The 19,614-nt window shown below is 35.1% G+C and overlaps 1 protein-coding gene across 2 annotated transcripts in view; it reads right to left on the bottom strand.

The window, feature by feature from the left end:
* SLC2A9 (solute carrier family 2 member 9) overlaps nt 1-18,615 on the bottom strand; it is a 129,956-nt gene extending 111,341 nt beyond the window's left edge. The window contains exons 1-2 of one of the 2 annotated variants that reach the window (XM_058191988.1): nt 18,531-18,615; nt 18,301-18,333 (exon numbers count right to left, since the gene is read on the bottom strand). In XM_058191988.1, coding sequence (XP_058047971.1) covers nt 18,301-18,333; nt 18,531-18,600 — 103 coding nt within the window. In that variant the 5' untranslated portion in view covers nt 18,601-18,615. The remainder of the gene's footprint in view (nt 1-18,300; nt 18,334-18,530) is intronic. The other variant, XM_058191989.1, reaches the window with a different exon arrangement.
* Between the last annotated feature and the right edge of the window lie 999 nt (nt 18,616-19,614).

Raw genomic sequence — 19,614 nt, 5'->3', positions numbered from 1 at the left:
TCCTGCTTTCAAAGCAACCTTTGATGGGAATCCACACCACCTGGCTTACTTTCTCAGCAGAATTGAGGCTTACGTTGAACAATATAGACATCAATACCCATCAGAAAGAAGCCTAATCAACGCCATCTTGGATGGTATGAACATCGGGCTAGCCTCAGAGTGGATAGCTCAACTACACAATGAACGTGCCCATGAATTAAATGATGTTCACGGATTTATTGCATTGCTTTGCAACCGGTTTCAAGATGATGACCTAATTGCAGAATGTGAAATCACCTTAAAAATGATGAAACAAGGTAACAAGCCTCTAAAAGAATTTGTATGGGATTTTCGAAGGGTCGCTGGTAATCTTAGACATTGGCCAGACCACATCCTCCTCCACTATTTCAAAGAGGCAATCAATCAAAAAACCAGAAAAGCCTGCTCCACCAGAGGAATCCCAGAACAACTAAATGACTGGTACAACGTGTCCGTAGCTCTGGACAGAGAATTCCACCCCCGCCAAAGCCAATCAACAACTACAACTCCACAGCGGCTACCTACAAGACCTTCCCTCTTAAAACCTACCACACCCTCCACCTTTCAATCTTCAACAACAATTAAATGCCACTTCCGGGTGGCTCCACTTCGTTAATGGCAAGCTATCTCAGACCGCCAGTTCCATGTGATTCTGTAGAGCCGCTTAGACAGCGTTAATCTGCTGTCAAGCGACTTGGAAATCTCTTCCCTCGGGCAAAGAGGGGGAGGTGAGCATTCAGGCTGAAGTAGAGCCCCAGGAAAGCTCCTTCTATAGCCCGAAAAAAGCTCCAGAATCCGGAATGCTTCTGCCAAATGGCAGAACAAAACGCAGCGTCCATCTCCGCGACTGAAATGGATTACTGAAGGACTCTAACACGGACAGAGCTGAAAACTGGAGTGTTAGCATTTGATTGTAACAAGATTTTAACTCCCTGATAGAGAATGTATTCGTAGTCAAGATTGGAGATGATGAAAGGAAATGGTGTTTTGTGTATTGCACGTAAATGGCATTTTGTATATTGAAAGTGAAAGTTAAGGAAATGCTTATTACAATTGCTGGCGTGGAACCTTTAAGAAGAATATAACAAGATATTTTTTTAAATGGAATTTTTATTTTTTATTTTTTATCCTTTTTTATCTTTTTATTACAGTGTTTAAGAAAAAAAGTTTATTGAATTTTTCTTTTTTCTTTTTCTTTTTTTTTCTTTCCTTCTTCTTGGTATTACTTAGTTTAAAAATGGCTTTCAAGCAAAGAGATTTAACTACTTCTAAAATACTGGAAATTTCCTCACTTCAGATACAGAAATTGAAAGAAGATATTAAAGATGGCTTAAGGAATTTTTTACAGGAGCTTATGGAGGTTCATCTTTCAGAAATAGATCAAAAATTTGATGAAATGGAGAAAGAAATTTTGGATTTTAAAGATATGGTGGAAGAACAGAGGAGGGAGATGAAAAAATTAAAGGAATCAATTAATCCATTATTGTTATCTAGTACTCAAACAGAGGAAAGACTGGAAGAAATTAACCAAATTAATTTAGATTTGCAAAGGAAAATAGATGAAGTTCAAATTAATTTGAATTTAGAAAATAAAATAGACGATATTCAGGTTAAGGTGGATAGGGCAGATGAAGAAAGGGTTATATTACAATATAAATTAATGGAATATGCTACAAGGTTGAGAGGATTAAAAGAATGTAAGGAAGAAAATTTGAAAGAGATTTTTACTCAGGCCTTTGCTCAGATAGATGGAGTGGAACCAGAAGATTTTGAAGTTAATATTGAAAAAATTTATCGTGTTAATTCTTGGTTGGCAAGGCAGAAGTGTTTACCGAGAGATGTGGTTATTTATTTTACAAATAAGAAGATTAGGTATGGAATTTTGCAAGCATTTTATAAAAATAAATTTCAAATACTAGGACAAGATATAATAATGATGAAGGAAATTCCTCCTAAAATGTTAAGAAAGAGAAAAGAATTTGCCTTTTTAGTGGATGAGCTTAAGAAACATCAGATATATTTTAGATGGGAGATTCCAGCTGGCTTAACAGTGAATTATAAAGGAAGAAAGTATTTTCTTAATACAGTTTTTAAAGCAGTAATGCTAATGTATTAAAGATTGGGAACCCTTTATGGATAGATGTTAAGTTGAATGGTGAATAGATGGTGGAAAATGTGTAAGATAGAAAATAAGGGGAGTGAGAATGTTTAACTTTATTATATATGATTATGGTTAATTTTTGTAAATGATTTATTTTGGATATAAATGTGTAATTTTAGGGGTACTATTTGATATATTTGAGGTATAAAGGAATAGGAAGATGGAATATTGTTTAATTTTGGAGGATAGATAGTAAAATTTAATTTGGATTAAATATTATATTTGAGAGATGGATGTAATGTTGTTATATGGTTAACTAGAATTTAATTGTTATAACTGATATATTTTGGATAAGTTATAGGTGTAATTTTAATAATGTTATTTGATATAAGTAAGGTAAAGTGAAGATTTTAATTATTACAATTGATATATTGTGGAGATAATATAGGATTAATAATAATATATGTAATCTGATTTGATGTATGTAAATGATACTGAAGATATGAAAAGATGGATTATTGTTTATCCTTGGAGGTTGGACAGTAAAATTTAAGAGATTAAGTTGGAAATATGAACTATTCTTGAGAGCCTGCTTAAGGAAGAAAGATATTTCAGAAGAATCCTTGGTGAATATTGGAAGATGGAACTTTGTTTTGGTACTGATTGATGAAGGTTGGATATTAAAAACTATGTACTATGTATGAAGAACAAATACGAACTCAATTGGAAATTTCTGAGATCAGGGAGTCGAGGTTTTAAGGAGTGACTATGGATTATGATTTGTGTTATATTTTAATTTTTGACTGTTAGTTTTATACCCTGTATTCGGTTCTGGGAAGTCCCGGGGGATGGGGGAGGGAGGGGGAGGGAGGGGGAGGGGGGATGAGGTAGAAAATGGATTGATGGTTAATGTACAGAGATGATTGAAGATGTATAATCGATGTAAGATCGGAGCTGCCTGCCTACCGTTTCAGAATGATGGGAAGGAAGAAAGTAGAAGAGAGAAGGAGGTAGGAAAGAGAAGAGGAGGAAGAGGAAAGGAAGGAAGAGGGATAGAAGAGGGAGAAGAAAAGAGTAGGGAGGAAGGAGGAGAGGATGTAGATAAGAGAAGGGGAGGATGGTCGTGGAAAGTGGAAGAAAGTAGAGAAGGGAAGAGAGTTAAAGGAAGGGGGTGGTGACCGGGCAGGTCCGATTAATTGTATATGATAGTACATTAAATATGTTATTGGATATGAATGTTAAAATAAAACTTTTTAAGCAAAAAAAAAAAAGAGAGAAGCACATCAGCTCTTTTCTAGTCCTCTGTTGTTCCCTGATGCTCCAGGATTTTTGAAAGATGTGGTACAGTGGTTCTGATATTCACAAAGACCACTTCAAAGATAACCACAGTTTTGAAATTAGGATGATTCCACTCATTCTGGCTATCAGTAATTCTCCAAGTGCTTTGGCAAAGAATTTTTATTAGTGTAAAGTAATATTACATGAACAAATTATACACCCTTTTGTCTTGTCAATTCAGAAAATCAGTGCTCACAACTGTTACTGCAAAGCCTGTCTTTTGAAATATCAGTATTCTAAATCCCTATTTTGATAGTGAGATTAACTAAGCAGAGGCTTAGGAAAAGCCGGGTGAAGAAAATTATGGCATTAACATCTGACTTCTGACTCTGTTAAAGTGGACAATATACAATATACAGATGCTGTCTTCATCACTTATAACTTTCTGTATATTCTAAATTTGACAATTCTTGGTTGAAGCAAAGGAAATCTCCAGCCCAGAAGCATTGCTCTTGATACAGATAGGAGCCCCCATCCAAGTTAGCTGTCTCCATCTCAGTGTGCATGGAGAGGCCTTTGGCCCATGGCTCTGTAAAGATCAATAAACTACAAGTTTGGATTCTGCCCCTTTTGCCTTGGACTGAGCCAGGGATCCAACTGAATTACTCTCTTCTCTGTTTGTTACTATTGAAGTCATAATGCTTGTAACTATTATTGTAAACAGCTGTAAGTATTCTATTTATTAATGGAGAAAGTGTTCATGAATAATAATAACTAAACTGATATTATATTTACTGAAGTTTAAATAACAACTAAAAGGAAGGCTGTAATTAATTCTTGTGATTTGTAGTAGAAGTGATTAAATTAGCTAGCAATTCTTGAGAGTCATATCTTTAAAGTTTCAAGTTAATAGGTTTGTGGAGGGTTGTATAAAAGTAGTATTTCCATTTTGGTTGGGCTCATAAAAATATATAGATGCCTTTAATTTATAAATGTCTTTTTGAGCATTTATTCATACCAAGAGAAACCAGCAAAACTTCAGAAAACCTGTGGGGGTGAGGATAGGAAGTTGTAGAAGATGAGCCTTTAGGTTTTATAAAAGGAAAACATTTGTTTTCTCCAGAATATTTTTAAAAATACTCTCACAAACAAAGTTCAGAGAAAATGTGTGCATAAGTCATGAATCTTTAACAGGTGCAGATCAGGGGTGAAATCTAAAAATTTTCCCTACCGGTTCTGTGGGCATGGCTTAATTGGTGGGCGTGGCTTGGTGGTCAGATGACTGGGTGGGCGTGGCCAATAACAATAAATAATAAAAATAATAAAGTATAAAAAACAATAAGAAGTACCAAAAACCAACTTTCACACTTTACACACACACAACACAACACAATTGACTCACACACAGTGTAACGGAGTGGCTGTGGATGCCGGCACCCCGGTACAGTCAGCTGCAACCGCAGCCGACTGTTGGGGGCGAGTCATTGGCCCCAACGGAAAGGGTGCACAACTTGGGTGTTCTCCTGGATGGACAGCTGTCGTTTGAAGATCATCTGGTGGCCGTCTCAGGAGAGCTTTTTACCAGGTGCGCTTGGTCCGCCAGTTGCGCCCCTTCCTCGACTGGGATGCCTTATGCACGGTCACTCACGCTCTTGTCACCTCTCATTTGGATTATTGCAATGCTCTCTACATGGGGCTACCCTTGAAGTGCACTCGGAGGCTTCAGTTAGTTCAGAATGCAGCTGCGCGGGTGATTGAGGGAGCTACACGTTGCTCCCATGTAACACCGCTCCTGCGCAGACTGCACTGGCTACCTGTGGTCTTTTGGGTGCACTTTAAGGTTTTGGTTATCACCTTTAAAGCGCTCCATGACTTAGGGCCCGGGTACTTACGGGACCGCCTGCTGTTACCTCATGCCTCCCACCAACCCGTACGCTCACATAGAGAGGGTCTTCTCAGGGTGCCGTCCGCCAAGCAATGTCGGCTGGCGGCCCCCAGGGGAAGGGCCTTCTCTGTTGGAGCTCCTACCCTCTGGAACAAACTTCCCCCTGGCTTGCGTCAATTACCTGACCTTTGGACCTTTCGCCGTGAATTGAAAACGCATTTATTTATTCAAGCGGGACTGGCCTAAATTTTTAAATCCTAAGTAATTTTAATTGGGGTTATTATTTAATGAATTTTAGGGGTTTTACATTTGATGGTTTTAAATCTCGGCATTTATTGAATATGTTTATTTTAAGTCTTTGTTTTAATTTGTATATTGTACTGTTTTATAATTTGGCTGTACACCGCCCTGAGTCCTTTGGGAGAAGGGCGGTATAAAAATCTAAATAAATAAATAAATAAAATAAATAAATAAATAAATAAATAAATAAATAAATAAAAGCAGCTACACTTCACACTTCACACAGCCAGAAAAAGCTCAAAAACCAACTTCCACACTTTACATACACACAACACAACACAACTCTCTCACACACACACAAAATACCACATACAGCTTTCTGAGATTTTGTGTGTTTGTGTAGTTAGAGTGAAACACTACAGAAACACATCAAATCTCAGAAAGCTGCGCAAATATTTTATTTTATTATTTTATTTTATTAATATTTTTTAGATCAGGGGTCTCCAACTTTAGTAACTTTAAGGTTTGTGGACTTCAATTCCCAGAGTTCCTCAGCCAGCAAAGTCAGCCAGCATTAATTGCTCAGTGATGAAATAGATTAGCTAAGCAACTGATTCTGTCTGGTGCTGAAAGTGAAACTGAGGCTTTCGGGCTGGGAAAAAAGCCATGCGTTTGATCAGAAATCAGATAAGTGCCTTAGAATCTCTTAAAAGGAGGTTTTCTACATGTTTTCTACAGAAAACATGTTTTTTAAGGTTCTGCTGATGAGGAACTCAGGTGAGATCGCCAGAGGAGCCTTTTTTTTAAAAAAAAATTTTTAGTTTAAAGGCTCTGCCGATCTCAGCTGAGGGGCGGGATCATCAAAGGCTTTTTTTTTAACTTTTAAAGGCATGTTTCGGCTGAAGAAAAACCTGCTTTTAAAAGTAAAAAAAACACACCTCTGCTGATGGTGTGGCTCAGCAGAGGCGGGGGGGGGCAGGGATTTTTGCTACCGGTCCTCTGAACCAGCAGCCACCATCGCTACCGGATTGCGCAAGCCGGTCCGAACCGGGAGCATTTCACCCCTGGTGCAGATATTTTGATATTTTAAAAAACACATTGGCTAAGAATAAAAGATGACTTCAGAAAACAATCTGGACAACTCAAGGATTTAAAAAAATGGCAGCTGCAAGGTTTTAGATATTAATGAGGTGGGGAGGGTGGAGGACATGTATGCAATTTGCATAAAAATAAGTAGGTACTTGCAAAACTATCATAGGTACAGAAGTAAATTTTGAAGGATCAATTTTATTTTATTTTTTGCCAAAATGTATATGCCACTTACGTTTCCAATTCAAGCTGGTTTACTTCATATTAATGAAATGAGAGTGTTCATTCATAAAATAATGAATAATAAATATAACTATTAAAAACTATGAATCAGGCCACTGCTGCCATTGAGTGGCACTACAGTCACAATGCCAAGACAAGAATGATTGCAGGGTCAGCTGTGACAGTGGCAAAAGAGCAGATAATTCAGCATTCTCTTATCCATAATTGGTCATACATACATATTTCTTCTAAAGAAAGCATAAAAATAAAACATTTTAATTACATTCGGAGTTGCTCTTCTACCCTTTCTATTCCTTCATTTCACAACAAACCTTCTCCTTCATCTTTCTTTCCCTTCCCTATCTTCTTCTCTCCTCTCTTCCTTCCTTCCTTCCTCCTCTCCTTCCCTACTTCCCCTCCCTTTCCCCCACTCCTCCCCTCTTTTCCCTCTTTCTAACCTTCTCTCCTACTCTTATCTGTCCTTCCTTCCTGTCCTTTCCCCTTTCTTCCATTCCTCTCTCTCTCTCCTCTTCTACTCTTCTACTCTCCTCTTCTACTCCTCTCTCCTTTCTTTCTTCTTTGTTCTTTGCAATATTTCCCTTGTTTGGTATCCAAGTAACTCCAATTTTCTAATAATACATACTTTCTTTTCAATTTTACCCAATCTGTCATTTCTATCATCATAATTGTACATTTATATTTCTAATCTTCTTTTCTCCCCCTCCCGCCCCAAATCCACCTTTTCCTGACTTTGGTGTCATCTGGGTTTCTATTTCCTTTTTTTCTTCTCCCTCATTTAACTTTCTATTATCTAAATAATTTATCCATCATCTTTTATTCATATTTCTTTCTAACCATACATAGAATCTTCCCCATGTCTTGAAATACACCGATTCCTCTTTATCTTTTATTCTTAGAGTTAATCTATTCATTTCCGACCAGTATAAAATCTTTTTTGAAAATCCCCTTCTGGCGGGATTTTCTCTGTCTTCCAATGTTACGCAAATACAATTCTTGCTGTTGTTATTATGTGAATGATTAAATACGTATCTTCTTTGCTATATCTCTCTGGCAAAATATCCAATAAGAAAACCTCTGGTTTTAATTCTATACGTTTATGTAACATTTCCTCTAACCATATCTGTATTCTAAACCAATAGTCTTTTGCTTCTGTGCACGACCACCACATATGATAATATGATCCCTGCAAATGCGAACATTTCCAGCATTTAGCTGATTTATCCTTAAACATTTTTGCTAGCCTTTCTGGTGGCATATGCCATCTATAAAACATTTTATATAGATTTTTTTTGTATGCAGTTGCCATTGTCAATTTATAATTCCTTTCCCACAGTTATTGCCATTTCTCTAATTCTATTGAGTTTTTTGCCCATGTTAGCATTGTTTCTTTTACTTCTTCATCTTCTAATTTAATTTGTAATAATTATACAATCTTTTAATTATTCTTTCATCCAATTCTGATTCCCCCAAATTAAAACCATATTGCTTCAAATCTTTATCATATCTTGATTGTATTTATAGTCTCGTATACCAATCAGTCTCAATCCCTTGTTTTTCTAGATCTTATTTCTGTTTTAGTTCTCCCTTCTTTGTTAAAATGTCCTTGTATCTTACAATATTGTCCATATAAATCATATTTGGATATGTCAATGCTTATATTGTTGAAAGCCACATTGGTATTTCCATATAATGTTTTTCTTTCACTCCCTCCCATACTGTTAACAAACCATTCCTTACACAATGTCTCTGAAAGTATCCATGTATCCTGTTTTTCCCATACCATAAGAAGGCATGCCAACCTAGTTTCAAATCATGTCCTTCCAAAGTCAATAGTCTTGTATTTCTCAAAATCCATTCTTCGACCCAAGTTAACATCGCCACTTGATGATAAAGTTCCCAATTTGGTAGACCAAATCCTCCTCTAGTTCTAGAATCTTGAAGCAGTTTCAGATTAATCCTTGCTTTTTTTCCTTGCAATATATATTTCCACATCATTTTATTCAGGCTCTCAAAATATTTTTTCTCTAGCTTTATTGGAATCATTTGAAAGAAAAACAAGATTCTTGGTAATATATTCATTTTAATTAGAGCTATTCTTCCCATTAATGATAATTGCAGATTTTCCCATTTTTCCAAGTCTGTTTCAATTTGATTTCTCAGTTTATAATAATTATCTTCCTTCACTGTAATACATCTTAAAGTTAATTGGAGGCCCAAATATTTCACTTTCTTCACTATTTGAATATCTAACTTCTTCATTAATTGATTCCTTTGTTTTTCTCTCATATTTTCAACTATATTTTTTGTCTTATCTTTATTTATTTTAAATCCTGCTATTTTTCCATACTCTTCTATTTGCTCAATTAACTTTAGGCCCATTTCGGTTGGTTCTTCCATAATAAATATTAAATCATCCGCAAATGCTTGTAATTTATATTCTTCTCTTTTAATTTTCATTCCTTTTATTTCTTTATCTTGTCTTATTTTTCTGTTTAAGATTTCTAGGGTCAAAATAAATAATAATGGAGATAGTGGACATCCTTGTTTAGTTCCTTTTCTAATGTCTACTTTCTCTGTCATTTTGCCATTTATTATTACGTTTGCCAATTGTTCTTTATATATAGTTTAACCATATTAATGAATCTATCCTCAAAGTCCATCTTTTGTAGTTCTATAGTCCTAAATTGCCATTTCACGTTGTCAAATGCTTTCTGTGCATCTAAGAATAACAATGCCATTTGTTTCTCTGGATGTGCTTCATAATATAATGTATCCAATATAATTTGTATATTGTCTCTAATTTGTCTTTTAGGCAAAAAACCATTTTGATTTGAATGTAAAAATTCATTTAACAACCTCTTCAACCTTTCCGCCATAATTGATGCAAATATTTTGTAATCTGCATTTAAAAGTGAAATTGGCCTATAATTCTTTATTTGTTGTAAATCTGTTTCTTCTTTTGGTATAAGAGTTATATATGCCTCCATCCATGAGTTCGGAACCATGGCTTCTATTAATAAGTTGTTAAATATTTGCAACATTGTATTGCTTAGTGTATCTTGTAATTTCTAGTATAATTCTGTTGGTAGTCCATCTGGTTCTGGGGTTTCTCCATTCTTCTGCCTTTTAATTCCCTCCATCAATTCCATCATTGATATTCTTTCTTCTAATGCTTTTTTAAAGTTTTCTGGTATTTTAGGGGTCATTACTTTTTCTAAATATTGTTCTATTTCCCTTCTGTTATCCACTCTTGTTGATATAATTTCTTATAATATTCTTCAATTATATTAGGGGCCGTGGTAGCCTGTTATTAAAACACAGCAGCCTGCAATTACTGCAGGTTCAAGCCCGGCCCAAGGTTGACTCAGCCTTCCATCCTTTATAAGGTAGGTAAAAGGAGGACCCAGATTGTTGGGGGGGGCAATAAGTTGACTTTGTAAAAATATACAAATAGAATGAGACTATTGCCTTATACACTGTAAGCCGCCCTGAGTCTTCGGAGAAGGGCGGGATATAAATGTAAATTTTTTTAAAAAATTATTATTTTCTTTTCTTCATTTTGGTAACATATCTTACCATCTTGATCTAATAATTGAGTTATCAGTTTCTTTTCTTTTTACTTTTTACTTTTGTAAAAGCTATCTTCCTGATTTATTTGCATTTTCAAAGAAGTTTTGCCTTGTTGATTTTATTTTCCTTGCCAGATCTTCATTCTCTATTAAGTTCAATTTATGTTTTTTCAAGTCCATTAGGCTTTTAATTTTTTTGTCTTATGGGGTTTTTTGCAAATCTTTCTCTAATTTCTTGTATTCCTCCTCCAACTTCTTTTGATTTTGTCTATTCTGTTTATTTCTTTTTCCTGTATAAGTCATTGCCAAGCCCCTTATATATGGTTTACTAGTGTCCCATACATTTTGCAATGATGTATCTTCTTTTCTATTTTCTTTTTTTAAAAAGTCAATTATTTTCCATATATTATATAAAATCTTTCTCATTTAATAAGCTTTGATTTAGTGTCCATCTCATTCTTTTTCTCTGTCCTTTCCATATCATAGTTATTGGATTATGGTCTGCCCATATATTTGCTTCTATATCAATCTTATATATCTTGAACATTAAATCAGTTCACATCCACATCATATCCATTTTTGACCATGACATATGCCTATTAGAATAAAATGTGTATTGCTTTTTCTTTAAATTTCTACCATTGTATAAAATGCTTTTGGAAGTGTCTTCCTTGGTTTTTTATTCACTTTTGTAGATTTATAGTCTAACTCCATATCAACAATTGTATTAAAATCTCCTGTTATGCAAATATCTTCATATTCATATTCTAATATTTTTCTGTGTAGTTTCGCATAAAATTCTTCTTGATTTTCATTTGGAGCATATATATCCACAAGTAATATTTTTTATTGTTCATTACAATTTCTACCATTAATACTCTTCCTTCTTCATCCTCAAATATTTGTTTGGATTGAATTGTCTGTTTAATATAAAACACTACTCCTCTTTTACTTTGACAAGTTAGTTTTGTATACAACCTCCCCAATTTTATTTGCGCCAACAGTTTTTTGTGTTGCATTCTAATGTAAACTTCTTGTAAGCATATAATTTCAAATTTTAAGTTCTCTAATTTATTAAATATTGTTCTTCTTTTTATTGCCGAGTTTAGTCCATTTATATTCAAAGATAATATTTTGATTTCTTCTTCCATTTCTTATTTATTTAGTTATTTTGTCGATCTAGTCATTCTTATCTCCCTTTGTTCTTTAACTTCTTTCGCTCTTGATCCTTCTCTTATTGCTCTCTCTTCTTGTTCTTTAGTTGTCTCCCTTGGCTGCTCTTTCTTCTCCTCCTGTCGTCCATCCCCTTTTTCATCTCTCAATCTTTCTTACTTTTGGAAACCTATGTGTTGTTTATAAAATAACTCTGCTTTCGCTGTTGAATCTAATCTGTATCTTTGCTCTTGCCAATTCACCAATATTCCTTCTGGAATCAACCATCTAAAATTTATTTCTCTTCTTATCAAACATTTTGTGAGAAATTGATATTCTTTTCTCAGGTCTCTCACTCTTCTTGGAATTGTGCCATTACTTCTCTCCCTTTGTGCTTTATCATCATGTTTCTCATCAATTGCTCTCTGCTCTCAGTGTTTTCTTAGTAAATCTGACGTAAGTTTCTCTAGGTAGGTTATTTCTCATCGCATATCTTGTGTGCACTCTCTATCTCGTCAATCCCATTTAATATCCTTTCCTTACTTTCTTCCATTGCTTCTGCTAATATCTCTGCAATTTTCTTTGGTAGATTTTCTTCCTTTTTTTCTTCAACATTTTTGAATCTTAAATAATAACCAGCTTTATCGATTTCAACAGTTATGATTGTTTTTTATGATTTTTTTCAGTAATTGTAAATCTATAATCCATCTCTTCAACTTTTTTCTTCTTTGCTTCTGTTTTTTCTTCCACTTGCTGTAATCGTTGTTCATTTTCCCCTATCATCTCTTTAACTTCTTTTAATTCTCCTTCCATTTTTTCCATTCTCCCATCTACTTTGTCTAATCTTGTCTTGAGGTCTTCATATATAGTCTGTAGCATATTTTTTTAATTCCATGTTAATTTTCTCTTGCTGTGGTGTAGTTTCTTTTTCCCATGGTGCCAGACGCTGTTGATATTGATGGAGATGATAGATGTTGTGTTGTTTTCTTCATCTTGTTTCTTCAAATCTTACTGCACAAGTTATAATCCAAATAATCAAGATTTTCAGATTCAAGCTGCCCAATCACTTCAGGTTCTTGATACCCCAATCCCTAATCCACATAGGTTTAATATAAAAAAGAAGGTAGAAAGGCTATATCTGAGCTAAAAAAGAACAAAAAACCAAAAACATCCAAAAAGCCAAAAAAGAAAAAATGGAAAAAGAAAAAAGAAAAAACAAGATCCGAACCAAAAATTTAAATTCACTAATAAAAATTTCAAAACCAAAGTGTTCATTCAATATATCCAACCAGGCAATAAAAAGATCAAAAAGATGCAAAATATAATCTCCCAAAAAGAATATTAAAAAAGGAAAAAACAAAAACCATGTCAATCACCAAGAATTTAAATCCAGGAAGAAAAAACCTCTACCAACAAAAAAAGAACATTAAAAAGGAAAAAGCATGAAAATAAAAATTATATTCCAAAATACCACAATTCCAAAGTCTTCCAAAATTCATAAATCCATCAGACGAAAGGGGAAAAAAACCAGACAGCTCAGTCTTAGTAATTTAGAAAGCTTTCTTTTTTTCCCCCTCTTCTGTTACAAAATCATAAGACAGCTTCTTATCAAAATCTTCTTGCCAGTTTCCAAAACATTGTCCAAGATCATTTTACTCTCATCTTCTCCTTTATTCAATGTATCTATTTAACTTTCTCTATCCCCACTAGATGGCACTGCAGCTCACTTAAAATAGTCTTAAAAATACCAATTTACTTCAGCTTTGAACTTCCAGCTACAAAATTGGTATTTTCAAAGTACAATTCATTAGCCAGAAAAATCTCCTTGTCCAATATGCTTCCAATTCATTAAATTAATTTTTCACCTTTATTAATTAGTCTTTATTAATGGTGTCCGCTTCTTCACCGCTATAGTGGGGAGGTAACTTTATTCTGCTCCCTTCCCTCTCCTTTTTGCCAATTCTCTCAAGTAAAATAGTTTTTAAAAGTTCAGGAGTACACTATGTAAAAGGAATCTTGTTTCCAAGATCTCAGTATTCTCACCAAGATGATCACCTCGTTCTTTTCTTTCTTCTCTTCTTGTGTATGGCTGCCCTGGCTTTTGACAGCTCCTAATGGCTGCCTTCCCTTGCCGCTGGGTCGGAGGCTGATCACCGGCACTTCAGGGAACTTGCTACTCCCCTGCCTGTGCCAGCCAGTGCCTCGGTTCTTCACTGTCCCTACAAGATAGCAATGATCCCTGGGGATCCCCAAAAGCAACTGGGATATCGGGGCTTTTCTGGAGCCCCAGAATTCCATGCTGTACCACTGTGACACTGGCCACCCCCCACCCCCATGGATGAAAATCTTAAAGGGGAAAACAGCTTGAGAAGTTTGGGAAAGTCTGAAAAATATGATTATAAAAGTCCAGTATAGCACAATATCACCAAAAAATAAAAATAAATCCAAGAAGAAACAAGTATGGTTGTACAAAGAAATGTCTGATAAGTTCAGAAAGACAAAAGGAATAAGCATAAGAAATGGAAAGAGGGACACATAGCTAAGGCAGAATACCATCATATAGCCCAAACCTGCAAAAATGATGTCAGGAAAGCTTAGGCTCAAAATGAACTTGCAACAAAATACAAAAATAATTTTAAAAAAGTTTTTTCAACATATAACAAAATAGAAAAAAGTCAAAGAAACAATTGGTGCATTAATGAGAGAAGATGGCAAGGAAGTGATGGGCAGCAGGGATAGAGTAGAGCTGCTTAATTCTTTCTTTGCATCTGTCTTTACACAAAAAAATAAAGTAGCCCAACCTACCAAAAATAGAACCTTAAAAGACAAACCAGGACTTTAAAATTAAAATAGGCAAGAAAATGGTAAAAGAACATCTGTCCACTCTAGACAAGCTCAAATAACCAGGACAAGATGGATTACAGAGTTTTGAAAGAGCTAGTAGATGTGATCTTGGAACCATTGAACCATATCTTTCAAAGATCTTGGAGCACCAGGGAACTACCAGAGGCCTAGAAAAGAGTTGATGTTACCTTCTTCAAAAAAAAAAAAGTGGGGGTGGAATAGGTCCAGGAAACTACTTTCACTTATGCAAGAAAAACCAAATGTACAAATATAGATTAGGTGAAACTTGGCTCAATAGGAGTAACTGTGACAGGGATCTTGGAGGGGACAATCACTTAAATATGAGACAGCACTATGTAGCCGCAGCCAAAAAAGCCAATGCAAACCCAGGCTGCATTAATAGAGGGATAGAATCAACATCATGTGAAGTACAGGTAATTCTCAATTTACAGCCACAATCAAGCCCAAAATTTATGTTAGTGAGAAATTTGTTAAGTGAGTTTTGCCCCATTTTATGACTTTGCTTGCCACATTTGTTAAGTGAATCACTGCAGTTGTTAAATTAGTAAAACGGTTGTTAAATGAATCTGGAATGCTGATTAAAGGAATCTAAATTAAAGCCTCATTGACTTTATTAATGTTGATTGATGCTTTATTAAAAATGTTTTTAAAAAACCAAGAATTGCTAAAGACTTACAGGTTTTTTTTTGTTTTTTTTTTGTTTACATTTATACCCCGCCCTTCTCCGAAGACTCAGGGCGGCTTACAGTGTATAAGGCAATAGTCTCATTCTATTTGTATATTTTTACAAAGTCAACTTATTGCCCCCCCAACAATCTGGGTCCTCATTTTACCTACCTTATAAAGGATGGAAGGCTGAGTCAACCTTGGGCCGGGCTCGAACCTGCAGTAATTGCAGGCTACTGTGTTCTTAATAACACAGTTATTAAGGTTGAACTTCTCAAGCAGAAATTCAGACATTAGAAGTTTTGCTGAAAAAATTAACAATATTGTTCAATGCTTTAACAGTTTCCCCTCACTTAAAGAAATTGCATTCAAAAGAGACTTTGTCCTTGTCCGTTGTGGGATAGAATTAAGCAGCACCCCTAAAGAAAAAGGGAGATGAAAGTACTATAGTTTATAAGTCATCCCTATAAGTCATGGACTTCTTTCTTTCTTTCTTTCTTTCTTTCTTTCTTTCTTTCTTTCTTTATTTATTTTTCATATCTCACCTTTATTATTTTTATAAATATTTCAAGATGGCTAACATCCAATACACTTCTTCCCCTATTTCCCAAAACAACCCTGTGAGGTGAGCTGGTTTGAGAGATAGTAACCCAAGATAATTCAGCTGGCTTTCATGGCTAATGTGGGACTTGAAGTCATGGTTTCCCACTTTCAGACCTTTACCACTAAATTTCACTGGTTCTCATTTCACCTCAGCTGTTTTTTATTACCACAATTCAGTATCTACTCTGATATTCCTCATTTCATCTCTATGTGGAAATGAATTGGGCTTATTTATCTTGGCTGAGTGGGTAATCTTCCCTCTGCTCCTGATTGCATCTCCTGTCCTGCATTTTACCCACAGAAATGCAAGGCAGTTCTCTCCTTTAGGAAAATAAATAAGAAATTCTGTGATCCTATGCACTTTATGAATCTTTATTTTAATAAAGACACCTATTAAATAAAATATTTTATTAAAATAAACTGTTGTATTGGAAAAATTGACCCTCTCCGGATAGTTGTAGCTTCCCAGCACCTCTTGCACAACACCAGGCCATTGTGTGCATAAGAAAAAAAGAAACAGTTAAAGAAACAGCAATTCAGAGGAATAGGAAAACAAACAAACAGAAGAGGTTGAAGGAAAAGAAGAAAAATGTGGAAGTTTCATCACTTGAGACTTTCAAGAAGAGATTGGACTACCATTTGTCAGAAATGGTGTAAGGTTTCCTGCTTGGGGTGGGGGGTTTGACTAGATGACCTACAAAGTCCCTTCCAACTCTGTTAATCTTTTAAAAATGGGGCACTTCAAGAGAACCTGAGCCCATTATATTGTGAGGCCTGAGCTGCATCTTGTATGACTATTATACAGTACAGAGGGTGTGAAATTGATTATCATTGGTGGGTCTGGGATTGGGGTAATGTGGCACAGTCTTCTTTTCTTCTGTATCAGCTCCAGACAGTGGGAGAAGATGCCTAACCTCAAAGCCCTGCTTTAAAAATTCCTCTAGGTTCCACACTATCTCTGTTCCTATTTAATTTCTATCATTTGGGTGACAGCAGTACACTGACAACACCTCTCAATTACAGGCAAAAATGGTGATGTAATCAAGGGTTTTTTCCCCAGTGTCTGGAGGCCATAGTCAAGTGCCTAAAAGGGGAAGAACAAGCTTCAGTGTGACCCAAGTTGCAGAGACGCTTAGCTTCTCCCCCTCCCCCTAAAGAGTGCAGAGAACAGCAACAAAGATAATTAGGGGACTAGAAACTAAAAAATAAAGAACATTGCTGGAATTGGGTATGCCTACTTTAATGAAAAGAAGGACTAGGGGTGACATAATAGCAGTGTTCTGATATTTCAGTGGTTGCCACAAAGAAGAGGGAGTCAAGCTATTCTCCAAAGCACCTGAGGGCAGGACAATAAGCAATGGATGGAAACTAATCAAGGAGAGAAGCAACCTAGAAATAAGAAGAAATTTCCTGACAGAACAATTAATCAGTGTAACAATTTGCCTCCAGAAGTTGTGAATGCTCCAACACTAGATGTTTTTAAGAAGATATTGGAGAGCCATTTGTCTGAAATGGTATAGAGTTTCCTGCCTGAGTAGGGGGTTGGACTAAAAGACCTCCAAGGCCCCTTCCAACTCTGTTATTATATTCTAGATATGCTTACATCTTTAGGTCTGGATGGGTAAACTCCAGACAGAACTGGTGTACAATTGGGAAGTCCTCTTGGACACAGCAGCTGATGACAGTCATAATCTTTGTACCAATCTACATGAGTTCTAATTGCCCTGTTCCTAATCAGGATGCCCTGATAATGGTTGCCCCTGCCTTGGTCACCTCTTGTTTTGTATATTGCAGTGTGGTCTACATGGGGTAGCCCATGAAGACTATTTAGAAGCTGTAACTGACCAAGAATGTTGTGGCACGGTTAATTATGAATATTGGATATAAGTGCTATGCACCACTACTAAGCACCACCACCACTTTGCAAGCTATTTAAAGTTACAAATTGTGGATTGAGGAGCATAGAGTTAAAACAAAATTGATTTATATATATATATAATATCATTGCTATCTGAAAGAATTGAATGTATACATTCAATTACATTATTCAATTACATTATTAAAGAAAACTGTTATACATTTACTATATGTAAGAAAACTAACATAGATCAGTTAATTTTCCTTTGAGATTGTTTTGTAAAAATTAGTTTGTTGAAAGTAATTTTTAAGCTCTAAATGACCCAAAAGTCCCATTTGTTCTAGAAGCAACAGGACTTTTAATTTACATTTCATTTTTTCCAATATTTTTTTCTTGTATTTCAATTCCATCATAACTATGTCCGAGATCTAATCTATAAAATGAGATGTATTCCCTTAGAATTTTCTAGCTTGAAAATTCACCTTCAAGGAAAAGCTAAAACAGGCAATTTAATCTTGTCATTTTTTCCAGGTTATTATTCTATTGTATCACATCATATTGTATCATACTATATGATAAAATACCACAAATTGCAATTTGGCAGTAATTATATTCATAAATATGTTTGCTTCTGCAGTATATTTGTGAAAGATGAAAAATGAAGTCCTTTGAAAAATGAAAACATTTTTAATATCACATACTGAAATCACTAAGTTTAAAAGTAGGCAGTTACCTCCAAGTGTATATGTCCTCCTTAGAATACAATCTATAATATATAAAAGTGAGTGCAATTTAATTGAAAGGAGAAAATTACATGTAATTACAGGGTACAGAACTGTGATAAACATAGAGACATATTTAAAGATCTCGAAGAACATTTACCCATCCCTGGATAAAATCACTGTCCTGTGTAGAAATAAGCAAAAACTTAATCCATAAAAAAAAGCATTGCATGCTACTTACATTTTCTGAAAGGATCACTGCTTTGCAAGCAACTGAAAGTACAGTAATTCACACCCTTGATATAAGCCATAGAGACGGAAGGAAAAAGGAATTAAAAGTAACCAATATATAAACCCATGTATTCCATCAGCAACTTTCGGTTGTATGAGTAATGAATCATAATTTTATCATGAGTAAGATTTTCAATATTTTGTAATTTCCCATTACTGATGTAACAGGAAATAGCATACCTCCCAAAATATTTTCTATTGTCTGATTTATGTCTTCTGGAGAGATATAGTGCAGAATATTTACTTAAATAACACAGCTATTTATTTTGCTTAATCTTTTGTTTAAAAAGCCATTACTTCCTATAGGCAGGAAGATAATATTCTAAAATCTATCAGGACCCAGGATGCAACACCTGTCCTCTGTAATGAGATACCTCTGATATCTGTGTGGCTCCCACTCTGGGGCCTTCCGGAAATCTTAAAGATTTGGCTCGTCTCCCAGATCTTGCTAGATTGTGTCTAGGTGTGGAGGTTTTTGTTTGTTTGTTTGTTATTTACTCTTTTATTCTCTTGTAATTATAGTTTGCTCTTGTATGTTGTTGGTTTTAATGCATTCTGCCCAGAGTTTATTGGAATCAGGTGGTGTCAGAAGATGTTCAGGAATAAAATAATATTTTTAATACTCAAGAAAAGTATGGCATTAAATTATAATTTATGAAAAATTAGATAGAACAACTGAAATATAAAACCTGACAATAAAAATAAACTTTAATTAACAATTAAATGTTTGGGGCTTCCATTGGCGCCACCTTCTTCGCTGAGCTCCTAATTAAGGAGCTCCGTACTGAACTTCGTAAAAGCCAGGAAAACGCCGGCTTTAATCTCTTTCTCTGGATGAAAGAGAAAGATAAGAGCTGCGGGGGTGTGGTAGACCTCCCCAGGGGCTTTGTTTTTAATTAAGCAGAGCCCTGTGGGTCGAGGGTCCCATAAATATTTATTTATTTATTTATTATTTAAATTTCTATACCGCCCTTCTCCCGAAGGACTCAGGGCGGTTCACAGCCAAATAAAATACACAATAATGTTACAATATA

Source organism: Ahaetulla prasina, chromosome 8 (assembly GCF_028640845.1).
Source record: "Ahaetulla prasina isolate Xishuangbanna chromosome 8, ASM2864084v1, whole genome shotgun sequence".
NCBI classification, from domain to species: Eukaryota; Metazoa; Chordata; class Lepidosauria; order Squamata; family Colubridae; genus Ahaetulla; species Ahaetulla prasina.
The sequence above is the reverse complement of the archived record's forward strand: the minus strand, read 5'-3'. Positions and strand labels throughout refer to the sequence as shown.